The sequence below is a fragment of the Petromyzon marinus genome, chromosome 15 (genome assembly GCF_048934315.1).
Source record: "Petromyzon marinus isolate PM22_M1 ecotype Great Lakes invasive population chromosome 15, UKy_Petmar_22M1.pri1.0, whole genome shotgun sequence".
In the NCBI taxonomy this organism is placed as follows: domain Eukaryota; kingdom Metazoa; phylum Chordata; class Hyperoartia; order Petromyzontiformes; family Petromyzontidae; genus Petromyzon; species Petromyzon marinus.
In genome coordinates, this window is record NC_133681.1 from 14,611,517 (window position 1) to 14,634,468 (window position 22,952).

At 44.3% G+C, this 22,952-nt stretch overlaps 1 protein-coding gene across 1 annotated transcript in view; it reads right to left on the minus strand.

Annotated features, from left to right (window-relative positions):
• LOC116942715 (disks large-associated protein 2-like) overlaps positions 1-22,952 on the minus strand; it is a 90,108-nt gene that overhangs the window by 50,968 nt on the left and 16,188 nt on the right. Inside the window, exon 4 of the mRNA XM_032954992.2 lies at positions 18,495-18,723. Within this exon, the coding sequence (XP_032810883.2) occupies positions 18,495-18,723 (229 nt within the window). The remainder of the gene's footprint in view (positions 1-18,494; positions 18,724-22,952) is intronic.

The window sequence follows — 22,952 nt, forward strand, 5'->3', positions numbered from 1 at the left end:
TCAATGCACCTAAATCAAAATACAGATAATACTTTGCAGCGGTCATCCGGAGCGAAACACTTTATTTTATTTTAGGCCACTGAATAGCAGTGGCAGCTAGGGGTGTACAACTCCTCGAGCAGTTTTGAGTGAAGATCTCATAGGTAGTGATTCAGTTTTATTGCCAATAGCATTCCAGACCCTGGGGGCATCAATAGCAAAGGCCCTTAATAGGGAATGGGAAGCTGGTAAATGAACGAAGACCTGAGGTCAAATTTGTTCTTTGAAACAGAGAGGAGATCCAATAGGTAGTCTGCGGATATTTTTGTAAGTACATCATGAATAAATAAGATCTGGTGCATAAGCCGTCGAACATTAAGAAATGTTAAGTTTGACCCAATGTAGAGATCACAGTGGTGAGTCCTATATGGGCAGTTCAATGCAAATCTTAAGGCCGAGTGATAGATGGAATTAAGCTTCTTCAGTACAGTACCTGGGGCTGATTTATACACGATGTCACAGTAATCAAGTAGAGGCAGTATGGTAGCTTTTATCAATTCCAAACGGAACATTGGGGGGAAGCAGTGCTTGTGTCGTTAGAGGAGGACAACATACTTTTTGAGAGGGGGTTTTCTAGAGTTTCTCTGATGTAGGCCATTCCCTTAGTGGTGGCATATGAAATCACTTACACGGCTGCAGCTTTACTTTTACAATCTAATATATCCAGGAAAGTATGAAAGGGTGTCAACTTTCAAAAGGGTCCTCTATGGGGATGTTCAGGCAATTTCTTTCTGAAGAATGTTTTGCCTGTGGCATATACATCCTACACACACACACGAGGCGTTTTTGCTCCAAATGTCCACACAGATGGTTTCACAAACAAACTTTGCTGGACTGCGATCTACTGGCCACATCACAGTCCAGTAAGTTTGAAAGTTACGCAAATCTATTCAAACCATTCATTGTCTCTTCCAAAACACTCAGGGGCGGAGCAAGGGGGGTGACAGGGTAGACAATTGTCACCCCCGAAAAAAAATAAAAAATCGAAAATCTGAAACATTCTGCGTACAAGTGTACGACACTCGGTCTGGCGGACTCCGTGCAACTGCATTGTCAGAGTGTGTCGCCAATCGATGGCGTCTAGTTCAACAGCCTGACTCTCTAAATCATTCTTGAAATTAACATTTGTTGAATGTCACCCCGGGCTGAAAATCCTGGCTCCGCCCCTGAAAACACTGGTATAGTAGTGTGTCATTATTCCAGAATCAAATGACTTTCCCTCATGTGATCTAAGCTGCTTATATGCTGAAATTGAGTTTCATCCCCTGCCTTCATTATTCTACGTCACTACATATCGATAATTTTTTGCAATTATGATCGTAAAATTGATAGTGACGCGAATGTATAGAATCGATATCTTTACAAAAACTAAAACCTGAATATACCATAATATATACCGCCGTACTATTATGTCAACGTGCCACACAAATTCCTTTGTGTGGAGGAGCATCGCAAAGTATTTCACAAAACGATATACCATCCACAACCAATAAAATAAGATACAGTATAAAACAATAAGCATACATAATACTAACAATTAAAGTTATATTTTACAGCTCCTTTTTAATCCACTGCTGAATGAATCGATAATAATCTTACACATTAATTAGGAAGATAAGAATTGAAAATGATTAATATAAATAACCCTAGGCATGAGTAGATGAACACATTTTACTTGTCAATCACTGCATTTCTCTGACTGCATTCATTCTGCTATGAATCAAAAGATTGCATAACAGACGGTGCCTTTGCCTCACGTGGACCAATACACAGGCCACTGCTCACCTCCACGAATAGAGCCAGGGTTTCAAGCTAAATAATGCAACTTCTGTGTGGTCACACAAGGAGCTTAAAAAAAACCCTGCTAATTGGCATAAGTGGTTTCAGCCACTTCTGTTTTTCATGACATTGTAAAAATAAAATCCACTGGTGCTTTCAAATCTTTCAATCTGTACGGTGTACGTGTGGGTCTTCAGAATTACAATTTTCCCGAGATTATTAGATGCACTTTTTTGTTCCTGTATTTTAAACCATAGGTAAGGTTTGTGCCTTATTATCCAGTCGGTGTGTATGACCACATCTGTATGGGTCACAAGGCATAAAGTTTGGGGTGCGTCTTTCTTTCCCGAGCGTCTAATAATCCATAGAATACGGTACCAGTTTAACAAACAGAAAAAATGAAAATGCATTTGGAGTAATGCATGAAAGTAAATCCATTACAATTGTGAGCACATATGGAAGACAGTGTTTGACAGCGGTACTTTTTATGGTCAATAAACCAAAACTTAAACAAAACAGAAGTGAACTGTGAGGTGACGACAATGAGGAATTATCTGAAGCAACAACTGTGACAGGTATTAACGCCATATCAAAGCTATACAAACAAACATTCAAATACATTGTGAGATAAAACTGAAATAAATGTTAGAAATACAATTATAAAGCTTGCAATCTCTGAAAAACCATCCTGCGGAAATATAATTATTGATCTAAACACAATATTCAGCAGAAAATGTCAAAAATAAGCAGTGCTACTAAATGTTGTTTTTCTAACTTGATGCCTTGTAACAACCCACGATTCTTCATTACAAAACCATTGTATTGAAGAGCGTGGGAAAGTGTGCAGTCACTTCAGCACGCAAGGCACTAGCCTGCTTCTGAATTCATGGACAATTAATTTTATAGGTAATTTTTATGTGTCCCTATTGCACTTGGCTATCACATTGTAAATCGTAGTGTGCTAATGTACGTACGCTATCACCATCTCTCCCTTCCTTAAAATGGAACAAAACCCCCTCTACCAAGTGTGGTTTTTTAAACGAAAACTGCACCCTATGTATAACCAGACCTATGCCCCCACTTTAAACGGTAGGTGTAGTGTATTCCATGTTTCTTGATAACAGAGGCCTGTTTTAGAGGTCACATCCTAGCTACAATACTTGAATGTTACATCATCAGCCATGGTTAATTTGCTGCTGGATGAAGGCCAATCTAAGCTGCCACCACTCATGATGCTGAAATGCAGTCATTCACCATGCACCTGCACGTAAACTGAATTCTTCGGGCAATTTGTGGTACAGTATTTCACATTGACACGTATTGCTTCTCGTTGTGAGTTAATTGCAGGTGGAGGCAGCGAGAATACACAAAGCCACCGCTGGCTATTACGGGGGATCTTAGCGAGTTTATTAATGGAGGTGTAGGTCAACAGCGAACAGCATCGCAGCAGGTGGCTGCCGAGGTTCTGTCTGCACACAACTGACACTAAATCATGTCCTTTAATCTGCCTGCCTTTTAAGCTCTGCTCAAAAAATATCGGCTTTACGAGATGGGCAGAGTTGGTGGCATTCTGAATTGTGGCCGCTTCCCCGGGCCTCTGCTGATGAGATACACGGTGACAGCCAACAGCAGGGTACACGGCGGTTGAAAGGCAACCAAGCAGGAAATGGCTGGTTTTTACAAGGACAAAATGAACTTCAACAAAAAAACCCAGAAAGTTCAGTGGATGCCAAGTTTTACAGTGCACACTTTCAACCTTCTCGCTTTAAAAGCAATAAAATAACTTTTTTTCCAATTAATGAAAATGTCCAAAAGAATAATTAAGGGCACAACGTGGTGTTTTGTGTTCAGTAAAAATCATCAATTTGTATTGTAGTTTTGCAACCAAAACTACAAGTAATTGGGAAAAAAAATGTTCTAACCAATTACATTTGCATAGGTTTTTTGAGGACAAGGACGAGAAGAAACATGCAGGCCATGAGCTACAGTGACACAGAAAGCACTATGATGTACTGTATTGATGCAAGGCAATTAGCGATGGGGTGTTTCAGCCGTCCATAGCCTTGATGCCAGCAGCACTGCCAATTCCATTCACACACATTTCAATCTCCCTATCTTCGTGTAACTGGCCAGGTGGCTCTATGGTAGTGCGGGCGACTCGCACGCGAGAAGGATATAAGTTCAAATCAGCCTACCATCCCTCCTTGGTCAATAAAACGAGTACCACTCTGTGGGGACGGACATAGTGCTTGTACTGTTTACTATTTTTAGTGATTTTATCAGGTAAGGCCCGCTGAACTATATAGCTCTTGACTTAAAGCTTTCGTGACTGCAGGAATTCATATTATTTGGCTCTTTCGGTAAAGCCACGTAGATAGAAAAAAAGAACAAAAATAAAAATCACGACGTTTCGATCGCAACACAAGCAATCGTCTTCAGGTGAAAAAGAGGGAAATCTGCTGAGGCAAGCTGTTTTTTTTATAGCAGCCAAATACTCTAAATGCATGTTTCAAAATGTAGTGGGGGGGGAAACCAGAGAACCCAGATAAAAATCCACGCAACCATGGAACAAACATGCAGGGTCGGGATCGAACCCACAACCTTTTGTATACCAGGTGAGGCCTCTAACATCTCGCCACTTGTGATGGGCTGAGGTCACTCGGCCCATCATCCCTCTGGGGTCAACATATCGAGTAGCAACTGTATGGGGAAGGAAATCGTAGTTGTGCTATGGAGAGACTCGACAACACCCACCATAGGTATGTGGAGTTTCCACCACTGGCTCAGGGCTGCAAACAGAAGATGAGCACCGCCTCAGTGCTCACGTGAGCGAGAAATCACTTTGACTTTTTGCGTGTAATTTTACCCAAGGCACAAGAAATAAAATGCACAACATGTTATTGCTTGTTGAAAATACCTTACAGATGCTGTCACTTACAAACTCTACCACAGAGCAAAATTAACTTGATTCCTCCATTTTTTTATTGTTTTGTGTAATAGTTCAGTTTCATTTTTAAACAATTAAACATTGCTTGAGTATGATACCCTGAAGAAAAGTTTGTGTCTACTATTAGTGAACTATTATATCAATAGAGCATATACTATATAAGTAGAACTCTGTTCTTTATCCTCACATATGAAGAAAAAATGTTTGAGTTTATCCGTCTATTGGTTTTCCAGACCAATATTTATACAGTAGCATTTGTTTAAGTAAGCAAACTCTGGACCGGTTTTGACCTTCTGGGTCTCATCGGCTGTGTAATGCTTGTTAAGCAAACATTGGCTTTCCAGATATTAGCCATAGAAAAGAGATATTGTAAAAGCACTTCATCTAAACGATGGGGGCTTGTTCAACTCTCAATACATATTGTTCACAAACTCATTACACGACAGTTTATTTTCCATTTGGAACAATTCATTTGTTTGCAAACCAAATGCCTACTTGCCTGCCATGCATTTTCACCTGATAATTTACCCTACACTGACATGCTTATAAGAGTGAAGAGGCAGTTCCATCAGCAGTATACCTGTTCCATACAGATGGACGTTAAGAACAGGTTTTCATACAGATGAGTGTTCAGATTGTAATACTTATTTCAGTATCTACAGTAGACAATAATGAATGAATGGAACATATAATACTTAAGTACCTTAGCTCTACAGAAGTGTAGTAGTATCATTAGAAATGTGTTGCTATTGAGTGGTATGGAAATAAATGTTATTCAAACGATGCATTGCACTGGTACACAGTTCTACAGTACGCATTGTAGCATGAATGTAGTCGTATAGTACTGTACATATTTTATAAATGTAGGAATATCAATGTTGATCTATGTGTTCAAACATATTCAAAGCATTGCACTGCCACTTTATAAACAGTGTTGTCAATGCAGCATCAGTGTCATTCCGAATGCAGCGTCAGTGTCAAACACAAGAAGCGTGGAATGGAATGAGCGTCCTGTACAGCAGTCAGCATGCCGGGTTAGGCCAGTGCATGTTAATTGATTAGATGCTTGTTTTCTACAAAGAGCACATCAATTAGGTGAGCCACACGTGATTCACACACTCGCCAAATCCCTGCACCTACCCATTTTGCACGACATTCAAAAGTTCGATTTTAAACACTGCAGTAATATACATAAATGACTTAAATCCACAATGTTGTACAAATGCAAAAAACACATTAAACAAAAAGCACGTCCATTGAATTGGACAGAAAGTTCAATGCAGTTCAATAAAGGGTGCCTATGACTGGGTAGCTGGGTCAGGATGACCGTTGAAAAATGGTACAAACTTTGTCATATGAAAAAAGCCACAGTTATTGAGTTCAACGTTCGTTGTTGTGAGCCAGTCACCCAGCTAGCAAATCATGTTTTAAAATGCGAGGGCCAGCCAACATAGCATTTTATTATGTTTTAAAACCAACCTAATTGTCACGGGCTAAACAAGGAAGCCACCAAACTATGTTTAAACACCTTAAAATGTTAATTTCTCCAACTAGGCACATGCACATGGGCTCTCCATCATATTAAGGGCCTATAAGCCTAACCATTGCAACGAGACACGCATTTTGCTTTGGAGACACTGTTGAGGACACTCGTGCAACGTACGCATTTTGGAATGGCCTTGACATTTTTTTTCCCATTTAGAGCAACATGAACATTTGGTTTGCCTATTTGATCATTTTTACTTTCCTGTGATAGTCTTCGCAAAAGCATGCCACCGTTTGCAAGCCTACGAAAAGAAAAGGCACAGGCGCCTGAATAAGTGATATCTCTGGACGAGAGAGTCTTACTTCCTGTAAATGGTCTGTATGCTACCTAATGGATCCACCCTGCACCGAGATGTTTAAGTAATAACAATAATGCCATTAAATAAATAAATACACAAACGAAAAGATGCCCCCCCCCCACCACCACCACTGTGGCCTTTGAAGAAGCACAGCCTCATAATCCCAAAGTACCACGGCTCTTAAGTATTCTACGGAACCACAGAGTTCTCCGGAAGTGTTGTAATCAATTGAGTGCGCAATCGAGTAAATAAGTCATGACCACTTGGACACACTATGATGATGAAGTTTGGACCGCACTTTATCATCATTGCTTGTTTTCGAGACTGTCAAACACAGTGGTAAGGCAGACGAACCTAGGACACTTCCCGCAAATGTTACAGTCTTACATTCACAATGAAGAAGACATTTTGGTACGGAGTCAGAATTTGGCACTTTTTTTTAACAGATTCAAAAATACTTAACCACCCTCACACGTGAGTCCTGAGATTTTTAGAATGAGGGCTTGTAAGATTTGCACGCAAATAAATGAACATTAACGGATATAGAGATGATTTCAGACATTTAAAAAAAGTGTTAATAAAGTGAGTTAAACAAACCAAAGTATTAAATAATTATATAACATATTTTCTGACATTTTTGTTACTTGCAATTGTGCTGATTCCCCAAGGCACCCTCAAAGCACTTTTACAAAAAACATTTAACTTCGTTAATAGCTTTAGGCAATTTTTTTTAACGATTATCAATTGAGGTCATGGAGCTCATGATCGTCAGGTTATTCGACCAAATAATATTTCCCTTCCAGCTTATCAGCAGGGAAGGTTAAGTTTCATGGCAATTAATCGACCCCACCGTGAACATGCGGAACTGCCGTCGCTAAGACAACGAAGTCTGATTGTGTGATATCATTGTTCCCATTAAATAGCACACACTGAGATAATTATCCGTCTGCATTGCTGGGCAATGCATTACACTTGGGGTGCACAATGACGCACATGCCACCTCAGCGCCAAGCTCTGTGACTCCAAAAATACCAGTTTATATGCTCTTGTATTGATTCAGCCTCTTGCTATGAGGTGAACACGGTGAGGTGTAAACCATCAGGTATATCACCGATGGCTGCCGAATAAATGCGTACTCTGATGGAACAAACAAGCAGACTTCAACTCAGCTACCCCCGGATGCTGTGGAATGTCTCATAAAATAAAATTAAAATATCAGCCTGTTGCTTTTTTCAAATGCCAAACGAAATAATAAGAATAAGACTGTTTTGCGGCAATGCAAGTGGATGCGGAGAATTCCCAGAATTTCATGGAAGGATGGGGCAAGCAATTTGGGCGTTTGGCAACAGAATTTGGCAGGAGAGTGTTGCGAATGCAATCAGGATGAGAAGGTCGCTATGGGTCCGACGTGCTTGGGATGATGGTGGGTAGCAGGTTACTAAGATGGGCATTGGAGTTGAAACACAGAGGGTGGTGGCCCTGCGGAAGACCGATAAGATACCAAAATGTTGGGATACTGTGACAGCAGCGGTGGCAGACGTAGCGGTGAGGGAAAGGGGATAACTAAACTAAACAATGTTTTATTTTATTGGGTAAAGCCCACTGAACTATATAGCCCTTTTTTCAGAAGCGACCTGGCCACAAATGATTGTTCAACGAAGTGGCTTATCAAGTGGACATTTGTAGCGGACACATACTCTAAACGCATGCTGATTCTAAATATGGAGGACCTGGAGAATAAATCCACGTGACCACGGGGAGAAAGAACATGCAAACTCCAAATATACAGGCATCGTCAGGGTCGAGATCAAACCCCACGACCTGTATACCAGAAGGGGAGGGAGCGGGAATGGGGGAGTAGGCGGTACAAGCAGTGAGGGTGAGCAGGGAGAGAAGGTGGGAGGTGAATGCAGCAGTTTATCATCTTCATACAGTGCTAAGCAGGTAAGTATTGCTACGGTTTATTGTATCTTTCTTTTTTTCACGAGGAAAAAAAAGTGATTGCGAGGTGTCGTGTCATCAGCTGCATCGGCGGTGATGACCTCTTGACCTTGGTCTAAGTCTTACATGAAGAGGGAATCCCAACAGACTCCTACGGTTTCAGAGTAGGATTGCCACATGTCTAGGTTTGACCCAGACAGTCTGTGAATTGGCATCTGCGTTTGGGTGGCACGAATTGATTTGGAATGGGAGAGACCGAGGTCAGGGGGTGTGCAACCTGCGTCTACCGGAGCTGCGTCGCGCCTCTTTAAGGAGCTGCTTTGTGACGGTCTTCATGTGCGTTGTGGCTCTTGAATTATTGAAGGGGGTTTTTTTTTGTTTACCGAATTCGAAACAAATGGCTCTTTCTTGTTATTTTGGTTGCCGACCCCTCACCTAGGCTGACGGACAAATGTCTGGGTTTGGTCTGGGGAAAAGGTGGCAACCCTATATCAAGGCTGAATATGGAAAGTAGAGTCAATCTTGATAGATTTGGCCATGGGCATCACTTTACCCTGAGTAATGCGTGTTGCGTTGAGCCCAGCTCTCTGCAGACTCCCCATTACGATCCAGAAAATTAATCTGTACCAGACTTTCTCAACTTCCTACCCTAGGTGCGGTCGGCTGAGGTAACAGGAGTCTGAGTACAAAAGCAGGTTCTCCAACAAACTTGATATATTTTTACACTATTTACAATAATGGTGCATTTGCTCTTTTACTTATTCGTGCTGTAGAAATATAAAACTAGATTCCATAAGATATTCCAAATGACACAGGTTCATTGACGAGCAAACTGAAGAAGGGACTATTACCATAGATTTTGAGCTTTCGTGACTGCAAGGATTCATACTCTTTGGTTTTTTCGGTAAAGTCACGTAGATAAAAATTAAAATAAATGAAAACACAACTAAATTAAATCACGACGTTTCGGAGGCAACACAAGCTTCCGTCTTCGACAACCGCTCGCCATCGCCTCTCCGTCCCCCTCACCCCCTGCAACATAACGAAAGGCGGCTTCACTTAGCCCCCCCCACGGCCCTTCCTGGCTCCTCCCCCCCCTTCACTTAGCCCCCCCCCCACGGCCCTTCCTGGCTCCTCCACCCCCCCTTAACTTAGCCCCCCCCACGGCCCTTCCTGGCTCCTCCCCCCCCCTTAACTTAGCCCCCCCCACGGCCCTTCCTGGCTCCTCCCCCCCCTTCACTTAGCCCCCCCCCCACGGCCCTTCCTGGCTCCTCCCCCCCCTTAACTTAGCCCCCCCCCACGGCCCTTCCTGGCTCCTCCCCCCCCTTAACTTAGCCCCCCCCACGGACCTTCCTGGCTCCTCCCCCCCCCTTCACTTAGCCCCCCCCACGGCCCTTCCTGGCTCCTCCACCCCCCCTTAACTTAGCCCCCCCCACGGCCCTTCCTGGCTCCTCCCCCCCCTTAACTTAGCCCCCCCCCACGGCCCTTCCTGGTTCCTCCACCCCCCTTAACTTAGCCCCCCCCACTTAACTTTGCCCCCCACTTAACTTAGCCCCCCCCCCACGGCCCTTCCTGCCTCCCCCCCCCTTAACTTAGCCCCCCCCATGGCCCTTCCTGGCTCCCCCCCCCCCCCCCCCCGAACCTGTATATAATCTCGGGTCTCTTGGAGCTCTCTCCACTTGATACAGCAATTTTGCTGTGACGGTTTCCACCTGAAGACGGAAGCTTGTGTAGCCTCCGAAACGTCGTGATTTAATTTAGTTGTTTTTTCATTTATTTTATTTTACCTACGTGACTTTACCGAAAAAACCAAAGAGTATGAATATTTTGATTTAAAGCTTTCGTGACTGCAGTTATTCATATTCTTGTTTCTTTCGGTAAAGTCACGTTGAAGGGAAACAATAAAATAATAAAATATATATAAAATAAAATATATTTTATTGTTTCCCTTCAACGTGACTTTACCGAAAGAACCAAGAATAGTATGAATATTACCATCATAGTCATTATTATCATCTGTCATGATCAAGACAAATAACTAATGATTGGAAAAAAAACCTAATAAGATCGTCAAATGCCATTGTGCCCAGTGTCTTTGGCCTATGAAGAGGCATTTAACGAAGTGGAAATATACGTGGTCATCCAAGCCCTCACAAACCAAGGTGTAAAAAATATATATATATTTTTGTAAAAAAATATATAACTACAGTAAGATCGCATGAAGAAAGCAGCAAAACATATCTTAGATCGGGCGTTAGACAAGGTGACACGCCTTTACCAAAAGTTATTCACAGCAACATTAGAAGGTGTATTCTGAAAAACTTGTTTCAGAAATCAATGCATGAACATCAATGGAGGCACGTATACAGACTGAAGGTGAAAAAGTACAGCCCTGGAATTTCTTCCTCACACCGCTACTGGCGGAACCTCTAATAGAGCGAACTCTAGGGAGCCCTCTGGAGGGTATTTGGCCTACTCTTCCATGCTGGCGATACATTTTGAAAGACGTAGGAGCACACATACTTTACCCCACCACATACTGCTGGGCGGACAGAGGTCTGGAGATTTAAGAAAATTTTCAGTTGTTGATCTGGAACTGAACCGGTGACCTCTGGATTGCAAGTCCAGTGTGTGAACCATTACACCACGCACCACGGCAGTATCGCTACATGTAGAGTGACAGCTCGCAACGTTGTACACAAAGTTCTTACCACAAATGAACCACAATACCTTGCTGGTCTCGTCACGGAGCATAAACCATCATGTGTACTCCGGTCATCCTTGCGGTGGCTTTCAGATAACCGTTGAAGAAAGACGGTCACTGTATCACGCGCCTTCAGATGTGCTTCTGCGGCCGTCTGGAATGCTCTTCCTTCCGATATCAGGAAGCCGCTGGAGCTATCCACTTTTAAATATAGATTGAAAACTCATTTATTTAGAACTGCTTTTTGTGTTTAGTTTGTTTTCCTTCGGCCAACATCTCCGATTACCACTGTTGGCTACGCACGGCATGAAAGAAGTTCAACAACCTACAACAGACAGATTTCCGAAGATATTGATTCAAAATGCCCAGGGACCCACAGCCACGTCTCAGGGGGTCGTTATGATGAACCTCGGATTCAAAGGCGACCCCTGTTTTGATGACCATGATCCACAGAGTTCAAATGAACTATAGCAGCCAATCAAAATGTGACAAACCGCGAATGAATCAGCGCAACTGGCAGCAGCAGCAGCGAACTCCTTTTATCCTCTCATCTCTTCCCTGCTGGGACCATCACAAAAGACTTCACGCCAAGGTGGCTGGTACCGCAAATGCGCCATTGCAAGTAGGGCTGAACGATTTGGGGAAAATATTTAATTGCGGTTTTTCTGACTGATATTGCGATTTGATTTGCGATTAAGTTTATTCAAGTAAAGCTTCAGTTCAATATTCACTGTGTAATAGATTGAAAACATGTGATGGAGCATTACCACGTGATGCCATCACAATATTAACTGCTCTATATATTCTAATGCAAGGATGATATCTTAAAAGATATGAATTGCTTCCAACATGTATTTATTAAAATGTTTTAATTGAAATAGAACAATCAAACATAGAACAATTGTTAAGTTAGATAAAGTTAGAATAATAATAAAAAAATAACAATTCCAATAAGAAGGTAATAGGACTTTTCACATCACAAAAAAATCGCAGCCTTTGCGATTTGCTAATCGCATTGTTTAAAATTGCAATTTCGATTTGAAATCGATTAATCGTTCAGCCCTAATTCCAAGTGTACACCCGGATGTTCTGTCTATATATAATCTTCACTTTATTATTCTTTGGGAAATATTTTTTTGAACAAAATGTTCAATGAAAGATTATTCGCTCCAGTGCAAATGGGATCATACACTGTGAGGAATTGGGCCTTTATGAGATATTTATTTGCAGAGAATGCTGAATCCCTCGTCACAGGAGCCACTTTGTCTGTGAGCTGTATTATGTATTGTTCCCAAAGGAAGATAAGTCTACCAAGCTCAGTGATGTCACATGTGGAGAGTGCATCGCACCACGTAGTACATTATGCACTGCTCTTGGGCAGCAACATGCTGCGATGTTTTTATTTAGTCCCCGACGAGGTGGTGCGTTCTTATTATAATCCAGCAGACAAGCAGCCTGCTGCACAAGCAGAAATAGATAGGACACGGGATTTGACGGTGATGCCTGAGGCCTCGAAATCCAACGAAATCCAAACGGATACATACATCATCATGAGTCAGTATCACTCCACTGCTGGATGAAGGCCTCTCGAGGCTGTCACCATCTCTCACGATTCTGCGATGTAATGACCCACCTAGCACCTACACACGAGCTGATTTCATCACTCCATCTCCCCATTTTACGTACTCGTGGACGTGCTCCCTTCCTTTGGTTGTTATTCTTGACCATCGGCGACCATTCCTCACTTGATGGTGTCCATAATAATCAATTGAGTATACACAAACGGTATGATTAAGTTGTGCACACATGTACAATGATAGGAATCAAAGTGATCTTTTACTATTTACGTACAAAAGTATTTACTGCACACAAAACAGTGACGAATGAAAGTAAATAAATATACCGTTTTACACATATATATGAACTGTACCATACATGTCAATTGACTCACTACGAAAAAAAAGACAAATACATGAATACATTGCATTTTTCCGAATGAATATGAGATGCCATAATAAAGAGTGTGTACTTTCCTGGCTACTTAGCAACCACACAGTCTGCGGCTGCAGCCATTTCAACATTTTCAGAGTTGAATAACGATTGAATTTATCTTTGGAGGCATTCGGACCGGTTTTTATACAGAACGGCATTTAATTTCAGGTACCGGTGACCCGACGCTATGACAACTTGGGGCGCCACGGTGGCGAGATGTTGATTACCTCGCCTGGTACACAGCAGGTTGTGGGTTCGATCATGACCCTGACGTCTGCTGTATATTTGGAGTTTGCATGTTCTCCCTGTGGTTGCATGGATTTTCCTCCGGGTCTTCCGGTTTTTCATTTGCATTTAGAAACGTGCATTTAGATTTTAGGGTATTTGGCTGCTAGAAATTTCCATGGGAGAAGCCACGCCACTGATGTTAGCTGTGGTTTGAAATCGAACTTAGGTTTCACCCACCACACTTGCAACACTCCCTGTACTTTTATGATTAATAACCTTGCCATTGATATATTATACTCTGTATTATTTCTTACGTATGTGTTTTGTGACTTTTATGAAAAGTTATTTTTCTTACACTATACAGTGCTCTGAAACCTCATTGTGGTCTGTTGTGCTTAATAATTGTGCTCCACTTAAATACAAATATGTATGAAAAAAATATGAATATCAGAATACTGCGTGCTGTTATCTGACACAAGTACTACATGCGTTTTGATTCGTTTAATAATATATATCCATCTTTCATCAGCTTCAGTTGCATATTTTTCCAAAATTTTCCTGAATAAATTTGCTTTCAAACAACTAATGTCATACTGACATTCAGTACGCTTTACATTGTTCAGGTAGAAAACTTTCCGAAGGCTAGTTTAAAAAAAGAAAAAAATTATGAGGCAAAAATAAATGTTGTCTCCAAGATATTGCAAACCAGAACGACGGTTTTAGATTTTTGGATTTTGTCTGATGTCATGTGTGGATCAATCATCCTTGATAATGTCCAAATGCAAACCCTCATCAGTGCAGATTCAAAAATATTTTAAAGTTGAACAGTTTTCCTTCCCAAATGTGAGGAGCTCAAAGTCTAAAATTATGTATTTGTATTTTATCGTTAGAAATATTGACTCAATTATAACTTCAACTACTTAGCCCTTCTGGAACTCACAACCAGCTATGTTTATTAGATGTTATAGATTTGAATTAAATACCATATGGAAAATTGCATGAATAAGTTATACATGCATATATATAATGTAGGCATAATTATTTTTAACGTTCCAATTAGTGAGATAAATGTTCACAGAATATAAAGTAATGAAATGCTGTAATGTGAGCTCATAAAAATAAAAGACTTGCCCGCAAGAGCCTCCTGTGGTGGTCACATTACCACGAAGATAATAAAACACATTCCTGCGGAGGGAGCTGGTAGGAACGTTGGGTTTCTCGGTCAATGGCCAGGGACAACGGCGGCACAACGTGGTGTATTCCGCAAATATGCCCGACTGTGAGGGCGGGCACAAGCCAGCGTGAGTAGGTTAAACGTTTGCGTTTTATAAGGGCACCACGGGGTGACCAGCCCCTCCCCACCCAGCCCACCCAGCCCCTCCCCACTATCCCCACCCAGCCCCTCCCCACACTTCCCACCCTCCCCTCTCCACCCCTCCCATTTTTGGATGCACGACGGACGGACACAATAATCCCCTGTGGGCTGGTGTAAAACCAGGAGGTTGCTACCAGTAAAAGCCATACAAAATGCATTCAGCTCAAAAGCACTCCGTAAAGCGACAACTTGGTTCGACAGATGCTCGGTATTGTCCAGAGCAATAATCCTCAAGCTATGCTCCATTGGCAGCAAATAAACCTGAGTGCTTCTCAGACCTCCACACATTTGGGAGGCAAATGGGTCCCCTCCAGGGTAAAAAGGCTGTACTTGGAGGAAGACACGACCCAAAAACGAACATCTCTCACGTTGAACACGTAGTCTTTCGCGACAAATATTATTTCTGATAACGTTTGTTAGGGTATTTCGCGTAAATGTAACGGTGTCGTACACCCACCTCCACCTGACGCAGCCAATCAATAAGGTTTGTTATGTAAGCAGAGCATGCCAATTAGTTACGACTTCAGCACACCGGTGTGTTCGAGAGCAAACCCACAACATTTACCATCAATTATGTCGTTTCGCTGGTGATTTCAACCAACGTTATCTGGTAAAACGCCTGATGATAAATAGACCGATCATGGTACAATTATACATTCTGCGATAGCGAGACTATTGCCCTGTATTTTTCGAGTCACGTGTGTTTATGTCACTGTTATACAGAGTTTGCTTGCACATGTGTAGTGCTGTTATTTCACACGGACAACTTGTTTTTTTCTCCTGTGTCACTTTTATTCGAGCAGAACTCCTCGCGTTCAACACCACCACGTGACTCCGTCGCAACTCATCCGCTTGCGCTGTTCGCCTGCTTTGCTCCGCTCACTCCGCTCTCTCTCTCTCTCCCAGCCTCTCCACTGCTAGCCTGCTCTCTCTCAATCTGCTAGCCTCTCTGCTGCTAGCGTGCTCTGCCACGCTGCGCTCGCTCCGCTCTCTCCGCTCGTTCCCTCTCAGGGACCCGCCTTATATCCCTCTACGGTCGGGGCCGCTCCGCCCACGGCCCCGCCCGCCTTCTCGAACATTCTCGTTCCCTCTCGATCCTTCTCAAGAGCTCTCCCCTGACACGTGATCACCCACTAGCCCCCCCCACCAAAGGCCCCCTGTGTGGACACTCAGGATCACGTGTCTACGGGGTCAACCAGAGTGCCATGGCCCGGGGCAACCCTGCCCCTGGGCTGACGCTCACCCCCTCCCCCTCGTAGGAGCCTCTACCACACGCTGTGCGTGGTGCCCGCACTATTCCAGTGCTCACCAAGCCCCGCTAGGGCTGGTACTACACACAGCCACCCACACGGTGCTGTCCACGCTAGGGCTGGTGTTACACACAGCCACCCACACGGTGCTGTCCACGCTAGGGCTGGTGTTACACACAGCCACCCTCACGGTGCTGTCCACGCTAGGGCTGGTGTTACACACAGCCACCCACACGGTGCTGTCCACGCTAGGGCTGGTGTTACAGCCACCCACACGGTGCTGTCCACGCTAGGGCTGGTGTTACACACAGCCACCCTCACGGTGCTGTCCACGCTGGGGCTGGTGTTACACACAGACACCCACACGGTGCTGTCCACGCTGGGGCTGGTGTTACACACAGCCACCCACACGGTGCTGTCCACGCTAGGGCTGGTGTTACACACAGCCACCCTCACGGTGCTGTCCACGCTGGGGCTGGTGTTACACACAGACACCCACACGGTGCTGTCCCCGCTAGGGCTGGTGTCACACACAGCCACCCACACGGTGCTGTCCACGCTAGGGCTGGTGCTACACACAGCCACCCTCACGGTGCTGTCCCCGCTAGGGCTGGTGCTACACACAGCCACCCACACGGTGCTGTCCACGCTAGGGCTGGTGTTACACACAGCCACCCTCACGGTGCTGTCCACGCTAGTGCTGGTGTTACACACAGCCACCCACACGGTGCTGTCCACGCTAGGGCTGGTGTTACACACAGCCACCCTCACGGTGCTGTCCACGCTAGGGCTGGTACTACACACAGCCACCCACACGGTGCTGTCCCCGCTAGGGCTGGTGTTACAGCCACCCACACGGTGATGTCCACGATGTAGGAACATCAAAAGGCACGGCCCTTTCGGGTCGGCGCCATACAGTGACACCATACAGTGACATCCCTGATGTCACTACACATGTTCCACATTTTTTCTGCCACCTCTTGCTCTCATTTTATATTTGCACAGTTTTATTATTCACGCGTGTTTCGTTAAATACCCCGTTAGTTGTGCAATATTCCTTAAGGTCCCGGAACTCGTTCTTTACGATCTTAATGTTTTTGTCTTAGTTTTTTTTTCATTTCTGTGCTCAAGTAACATGAATCGTACCTTGTGAAACAGCCGGCAAATGGCTAAATGGGATAATCCGTGCAACAAGTAAAATTACTCTAAACAACTCTACTAACATGTAAACAGGCATGGTTTAGTACAGCTTGAGACTGAAGCTTATTGAATTAAAACATATATACTTAAGTCATGGTGAGGCGTAAACATCGTTGTAATGAGTCACTATGATGTCATTCCCATACATTTAAAGAATGCTTCAAGGCTTTGACATCACCAGGGCACTACAAAGGAGCGAGCATCTGAGCCTGATTTAAAAAAAAAATCATTACAGTCGGATAAAAGTGCAGCCCTTCAAATTACCCATGCCACTGTTGGCAGAAGGGCCTCTGCTATGGGGAGTTCTAGATAGCCTCGAGAGAGCTATTTATGATATTGGCCTACTCTTCCACGTTACATTTTTTATTTAATTAATGAAGCTGCAAGGGTGTCGAATAGCCAGAGAGACGTAGCATATGCATCTATAAGTGCTCTTTGTTGCTTCGGGGGTTTTGTCATTCTTTCACTACTCCATAGTATTTAATTGAGGAACGTCACAGAAAGCAAACTGTGTAATCAAGTGGAGGTTTGAAATATATATCCAACGAACAAAAAAAACCGTATATATTGTGTGTCTTTTCTCTCGGCATTTCGGTCATGCTCAATAAAGGATATCCCGTGTCATATCAAAGGGCCCTTGAGACCCAGCAATTTAAATTTTCTTGTGGATGATGAATCAAAGTTCACGCAGGGACGCCCATAGCACCCATGTCTGGGATTTCTTCAGTGGCGTAGCTATTGAGTGACTAGGCAGTGCAACTGTATGGGGGCCCACAATCACCGGGCTATGAAGAGGAATTAAATTGGGCCGTGATAAGGGAGGGTCCATTTCATTTCTTGCACCAGGGGCCATGCAAACCAGAATCGGTATATTTATTTATACTGGAGGAGTCCGATGAGCTATAAAGCTCTTTGTCACAGATGTCCAGTAGGGGTGGCTCAGAACGTTACAACAAAAAGCCAAGCCACTGCTCCAGCTCAAATGTAGCTCCTGTGACCTCACCAAAATCCGCAAGCGCTTATAAGCCAGCCAGCCAGCCACATGGCATCTCCATGGCACCCATTTACAGCCTCCACGTTCGGGCATATTTAAAAAAAAACCACGTCTGTTTTTTGGCTTCCCCCCCCCCATCTCCACCGCTCGACACGAAAGCCCCCCCCCCCCCCTCCTGCCCCTCCCACCGCGGACACTCACGCGTGCTGGGCCGCGGGACGCCGCTGCGCGGTGCCGGCACGGGGGGCGTGCAGGAGGAGACGGAGGGACGCGATAGCAGCAGGCAGTCGCCCTCCTGCACAAAGCCCGCCTGGATCGCGCGTAGGTAGCTGTGGCTGCGCGTGCGGAAGCAGCCCGGCAGGTCCAGCGCCTCCACCGCCTGCGACTCGTACGCGGAGTCCCGCAGGGAGCCGTACTGCCCGTTCATGTCCTGCCGGGCAACAGGGAGCGGAGGGGGTGGGGGGGGGGTGAGATAATGTATGTAACGGTACGTTGGGCTTCTTTCGTGCGCTAATCGTGGGTGCAGGGGGAAAGGACAACACGTTAAACACAAAAAGACATTATTTGTCAATTTGTATTTAGAAGTGCGTAGTCCCAGCGGATTCGTAATATTGGAAGGAAGAGCGTTCCAGACGGCCTCAGGAGAGCATCTGAACGCACGCGATGCAGCGACAGTCTTTGTTCGATTGCCAGCCAAAAGCACGCTGCGAGGACGACCGGAGTTCGCGTGATGGTTTATGCATGTTGAACTTCTTTCGCACCATACGTAGCCAACCGCGCTAATCACCCTTCAACATATGTTAAAGGAAAATATGAAGAACTCAATAGCAATCATTTAGAGCCCTTTGTCAATCCACCGATGGATCAAGGACTCCCCGTACTGTGTACGTCATGGGGTTGTTTGACCGTACTTCGCCATGCTGATCAGTGAGGCTTTTTGAAACAGGAGGGGACCCACAACCTTTTGAGATATCACTCGCCGCGGGCGTTAACTGTGGCCAGGCATCGGAACCAGGTCACTGTGTTCATTTTGTGAACCACTCTTCCACCACTCCACACGAAAGGCAGATATTTATATTCCAACCAAAAAGGTAACAGCAATTATCTTGTAGATACATACCTAGGCGGTGTTTCCGAGGCTATCCATATGAGACTTTGTTAAAAAACAAATAAGAACAAGTCATGGACAACCTCTCCGGCACAGCACTCTAGTGAGGTTGCTTCCTTCTCATGAACAAAGTTCAAAGTCGTGTTGGACAGCTCAGTCCACACAGCCTATGTACCAGCATTCATTACTCATCAATAAGATAACAGATGTGAGGTTTTTTTATGGATTTTTTTTATCTTTTTGCATATAGTTTTGGCTTGCATGGTTTTTTTTCAATGGATGTTGATCCCTTTGTCTTTATGTAGATACTGCCACACATTTCACTATGAACGTGAATAGCCTTAAACAAACTTCCCATGAAAATGACCACACGAGCAAATCCATCGTATTCGATTGCAATGCGCGTAACCAAATAACAGTGACTGTGCCCAACCTCGTCAGATCTCCGAAGCCAAGCAGGGTTGAGTGAGGCTAGTACTCGTATGGAAGACGAACAATGCATAACGAGGAGGTGCTGTAGGCGAAAGGGGCTGCAAGGTGGCTCGGAGATGACAGTACAGCAATAGGTTGGACCCATGGACGGAGTCAACAGTTTGGGTCTGAATTTAATCCATCTGTGTGGAACTTTTAGCGTTATCCATTCAAATGCATGAGTTTTATTCAGGCACTTAGTTTTCTCCCATCTGCCCAAAACACACGCATTTTAGCACGTAGGAAATTTGCAGCCACTCGTAATCACTCATGGAATTGACCGACATCCTAATACGGGGTCCTAATACGGGGTCCTCCTGAAATAAAGAAAAGAAAGGCTCACGAATAAAGTCAGACTTTTTTTAGGTAAAGGGAATTCACATTAATTTGTATTGACAATGTTTTTGCCTTGACGTCACCATCATGCAGTCCGTTCCCAAGGACGATGACCCCTCTTGCATCGGGAGTCCGCAATCTTTCGTCATCTTATGTGGTTGTTGCGTTTGATTCCTGTGGGTTCGCCTGCGACAAGCAAGACCAGCGTTTTGAACGACACACCTTTCCGCATAGATCACATGCACAGTGGGCTGAGGGTAACTCCTGAGATTCAGATGCCTTGATGTGATGGATCACACACTCCCACGCCTCCGATTAGCACAGTTGGCTATGTACGGTCCAAAATAAGTTTAACATACATCCATGCCAAGAGAGAGCACAGTATCACTATGCAATACAATGTATTTTGATTTAAAGCTTTCGTGACTGCGGGGATTCATATTCTTGGTTCTTTCGGTAAAGTCACGAATATAAATACAATATATATTTGCAATGCAGGATGATGTATATGCAGGAAGATGTCTTTAACGGTTAAAGAATAACAGGAATCCTAGCACGCTTGGCATGTCAACAGTCAAGACGGCATCGGCCATTCTTGCACATGCTCTGCGCACATGCTTGTGATAGCCACCGGCTCAAATATAACGTCTGAATGCAGTGGTGTCTCAAGATGTGTTCTCACAAGACTCTCACTTGGAGCGAAAACAGGTGCTGCTTTTAGGAGACAAATACAAGTCCATTTCTGGTAGTCTATTTGCATGGCCTTTGAATGAAGAGCATTCACATATGTGGGTTGCCACTATACAATAATGTGTTCAGTTAAAGGAATTGGCTAAACATCCCATAGCTTGATCCGCATGAAAACTAGGTTTTCCTGGGTAGACAGATAAATAATGCCGTACCAAACAGGCAACGCTTGCGCCTCTCTCAGTGTTTGATTTTTGTTGTTGGATTGCAGGAAGACACGAAACTATTGTGACCGGTCTGGGAAATGAACGAGGTTGGGGAGATGGGCACGTGGTTGAGTTCAGAGGTTTTACAGTAAAATAGAGGTTAGGGCACAAAATGGGGTCTGCAGCGGAGAGAATGTCGTCATCCCGAGGGCAAAATTGTCTGAAATAGCAAAACACTGCAGGCATTCAGAGTAAAGTCCCCCACATCAGCGATGGGTTTGAGGTATGATGCCTGCTGTCGCTGTACGCACACCGCCCGCCCTCTATAGCCACGCAGTATCCTGAACCCGGCCATTGTGCAACGTGCCAGAGACGGGATGACCGTTCCGGACGAGGCAGCTGCGCGTACCTCGCAGACGCGGTGGTGGTCTCGCGCGCGTGCGTCTCGTTCAAAGTTGAACAACGATTGATTTGCGTGGGGGGAAATAGATTTCGGGCTCCACCGCTCTTCATACCGATCGTCAAAGTTGGTCTCGTGAAAGCAGGCTAATGAACAAAAAATTACAAAGAAATGTTGTTCCATCTCACCTCATCTTGGAAGCTAAGCAGGGTCCCAGCCCTGATTTAGCTTGCCGTAGGGCTGTCTGGGATATACAGCGGAGGGCAGTGAAACCAAAATCCATTGTTATACTGTACGCCTATGCTCCTAAGTCTATTTTTTCCCATCTTTGAACATGCCACACCTAACCGGCATGGTGAAGTATGGTCAAATAACACCAGTAGCCTGCATGGTGTGGACAGGCTCTCATCCAGCAATGGAATGAGGAGAGGGCGATACGTGTCCACATGAAACAGAAGAAGCTGAATATAAATTAATTGAAATTATTCCTGTGGGAGGGTGACGCAGTACTAACACTTGTGTCCTACAGCAAGAAATCCCCGAGTTCAATTCCCAACTCGGGTGCCTGTGTGGAATGTGTATGTTCTCCCCCTGTTCTGCATGGGTTTCCTCCAGCTCCTCTGGTTTTTTTTCCCCCAATAGATACCCCCCCCCCCATACATTATACTTGGCATTGGCCAAATATTCCAATGATGAAAAAATGACTCAATTAGGGTTAGGCACAGCAACATCGCCCCCTACTGTGAAAACTTGGTAGGACCCTCCTGAATGGGCGTTGAGGCCTTCCTGGGTAATTCAACATCTCTGACATTGTCTGGGGATGGAGGGGTGTACAAATGGCAGCAGGAGCACCTCTGAGGCTGAGTTTTTTCCAGTGAAATTCATAGTGTGCAATTAGCAAACACATGGGAAATACACTGTCGTGGGCCATTCCAATCACTTATTGACACTGAAATGCAAGCACTCCCCTTTGCAGTTGCCCGTCGATGCATGGCAAAGTTAAGCAACCGTTATGTACGTGGCATTATCCTGCAAGAAGGTACGCACGCTTTCCTTTTAAAATCAGTTGTGCATAGCTCACAAAAAGATGATAGCAGCCTGATGCACACCGATAAATTCATGGTTTCTTGCCCCTCAGCTCACATGTGGCTGACCTGTAGCAGAGCTTGAAAATATTGAAATTGCCCACCTTGAACAGAGCAGAGCAGTAGTAGTGCACGTAACAGTGCATCAATGTATTGATTACAGTATTTTTTTTCATTCTCACAAGACATGCATTGAATTATGCATGTGAAAAAATAATTATAGATGATTCATGGTAATATTTATTGTGATAAGAATAATCTGTGCTGGTCACTTGGGCTGTTTGGCCACACTTCAACCAGCTGGTTAGTGCTGGTCAGTATGAATTTCACTGAAATAATTGAGGGTGGGGGGTGAAGTTTCCCAGG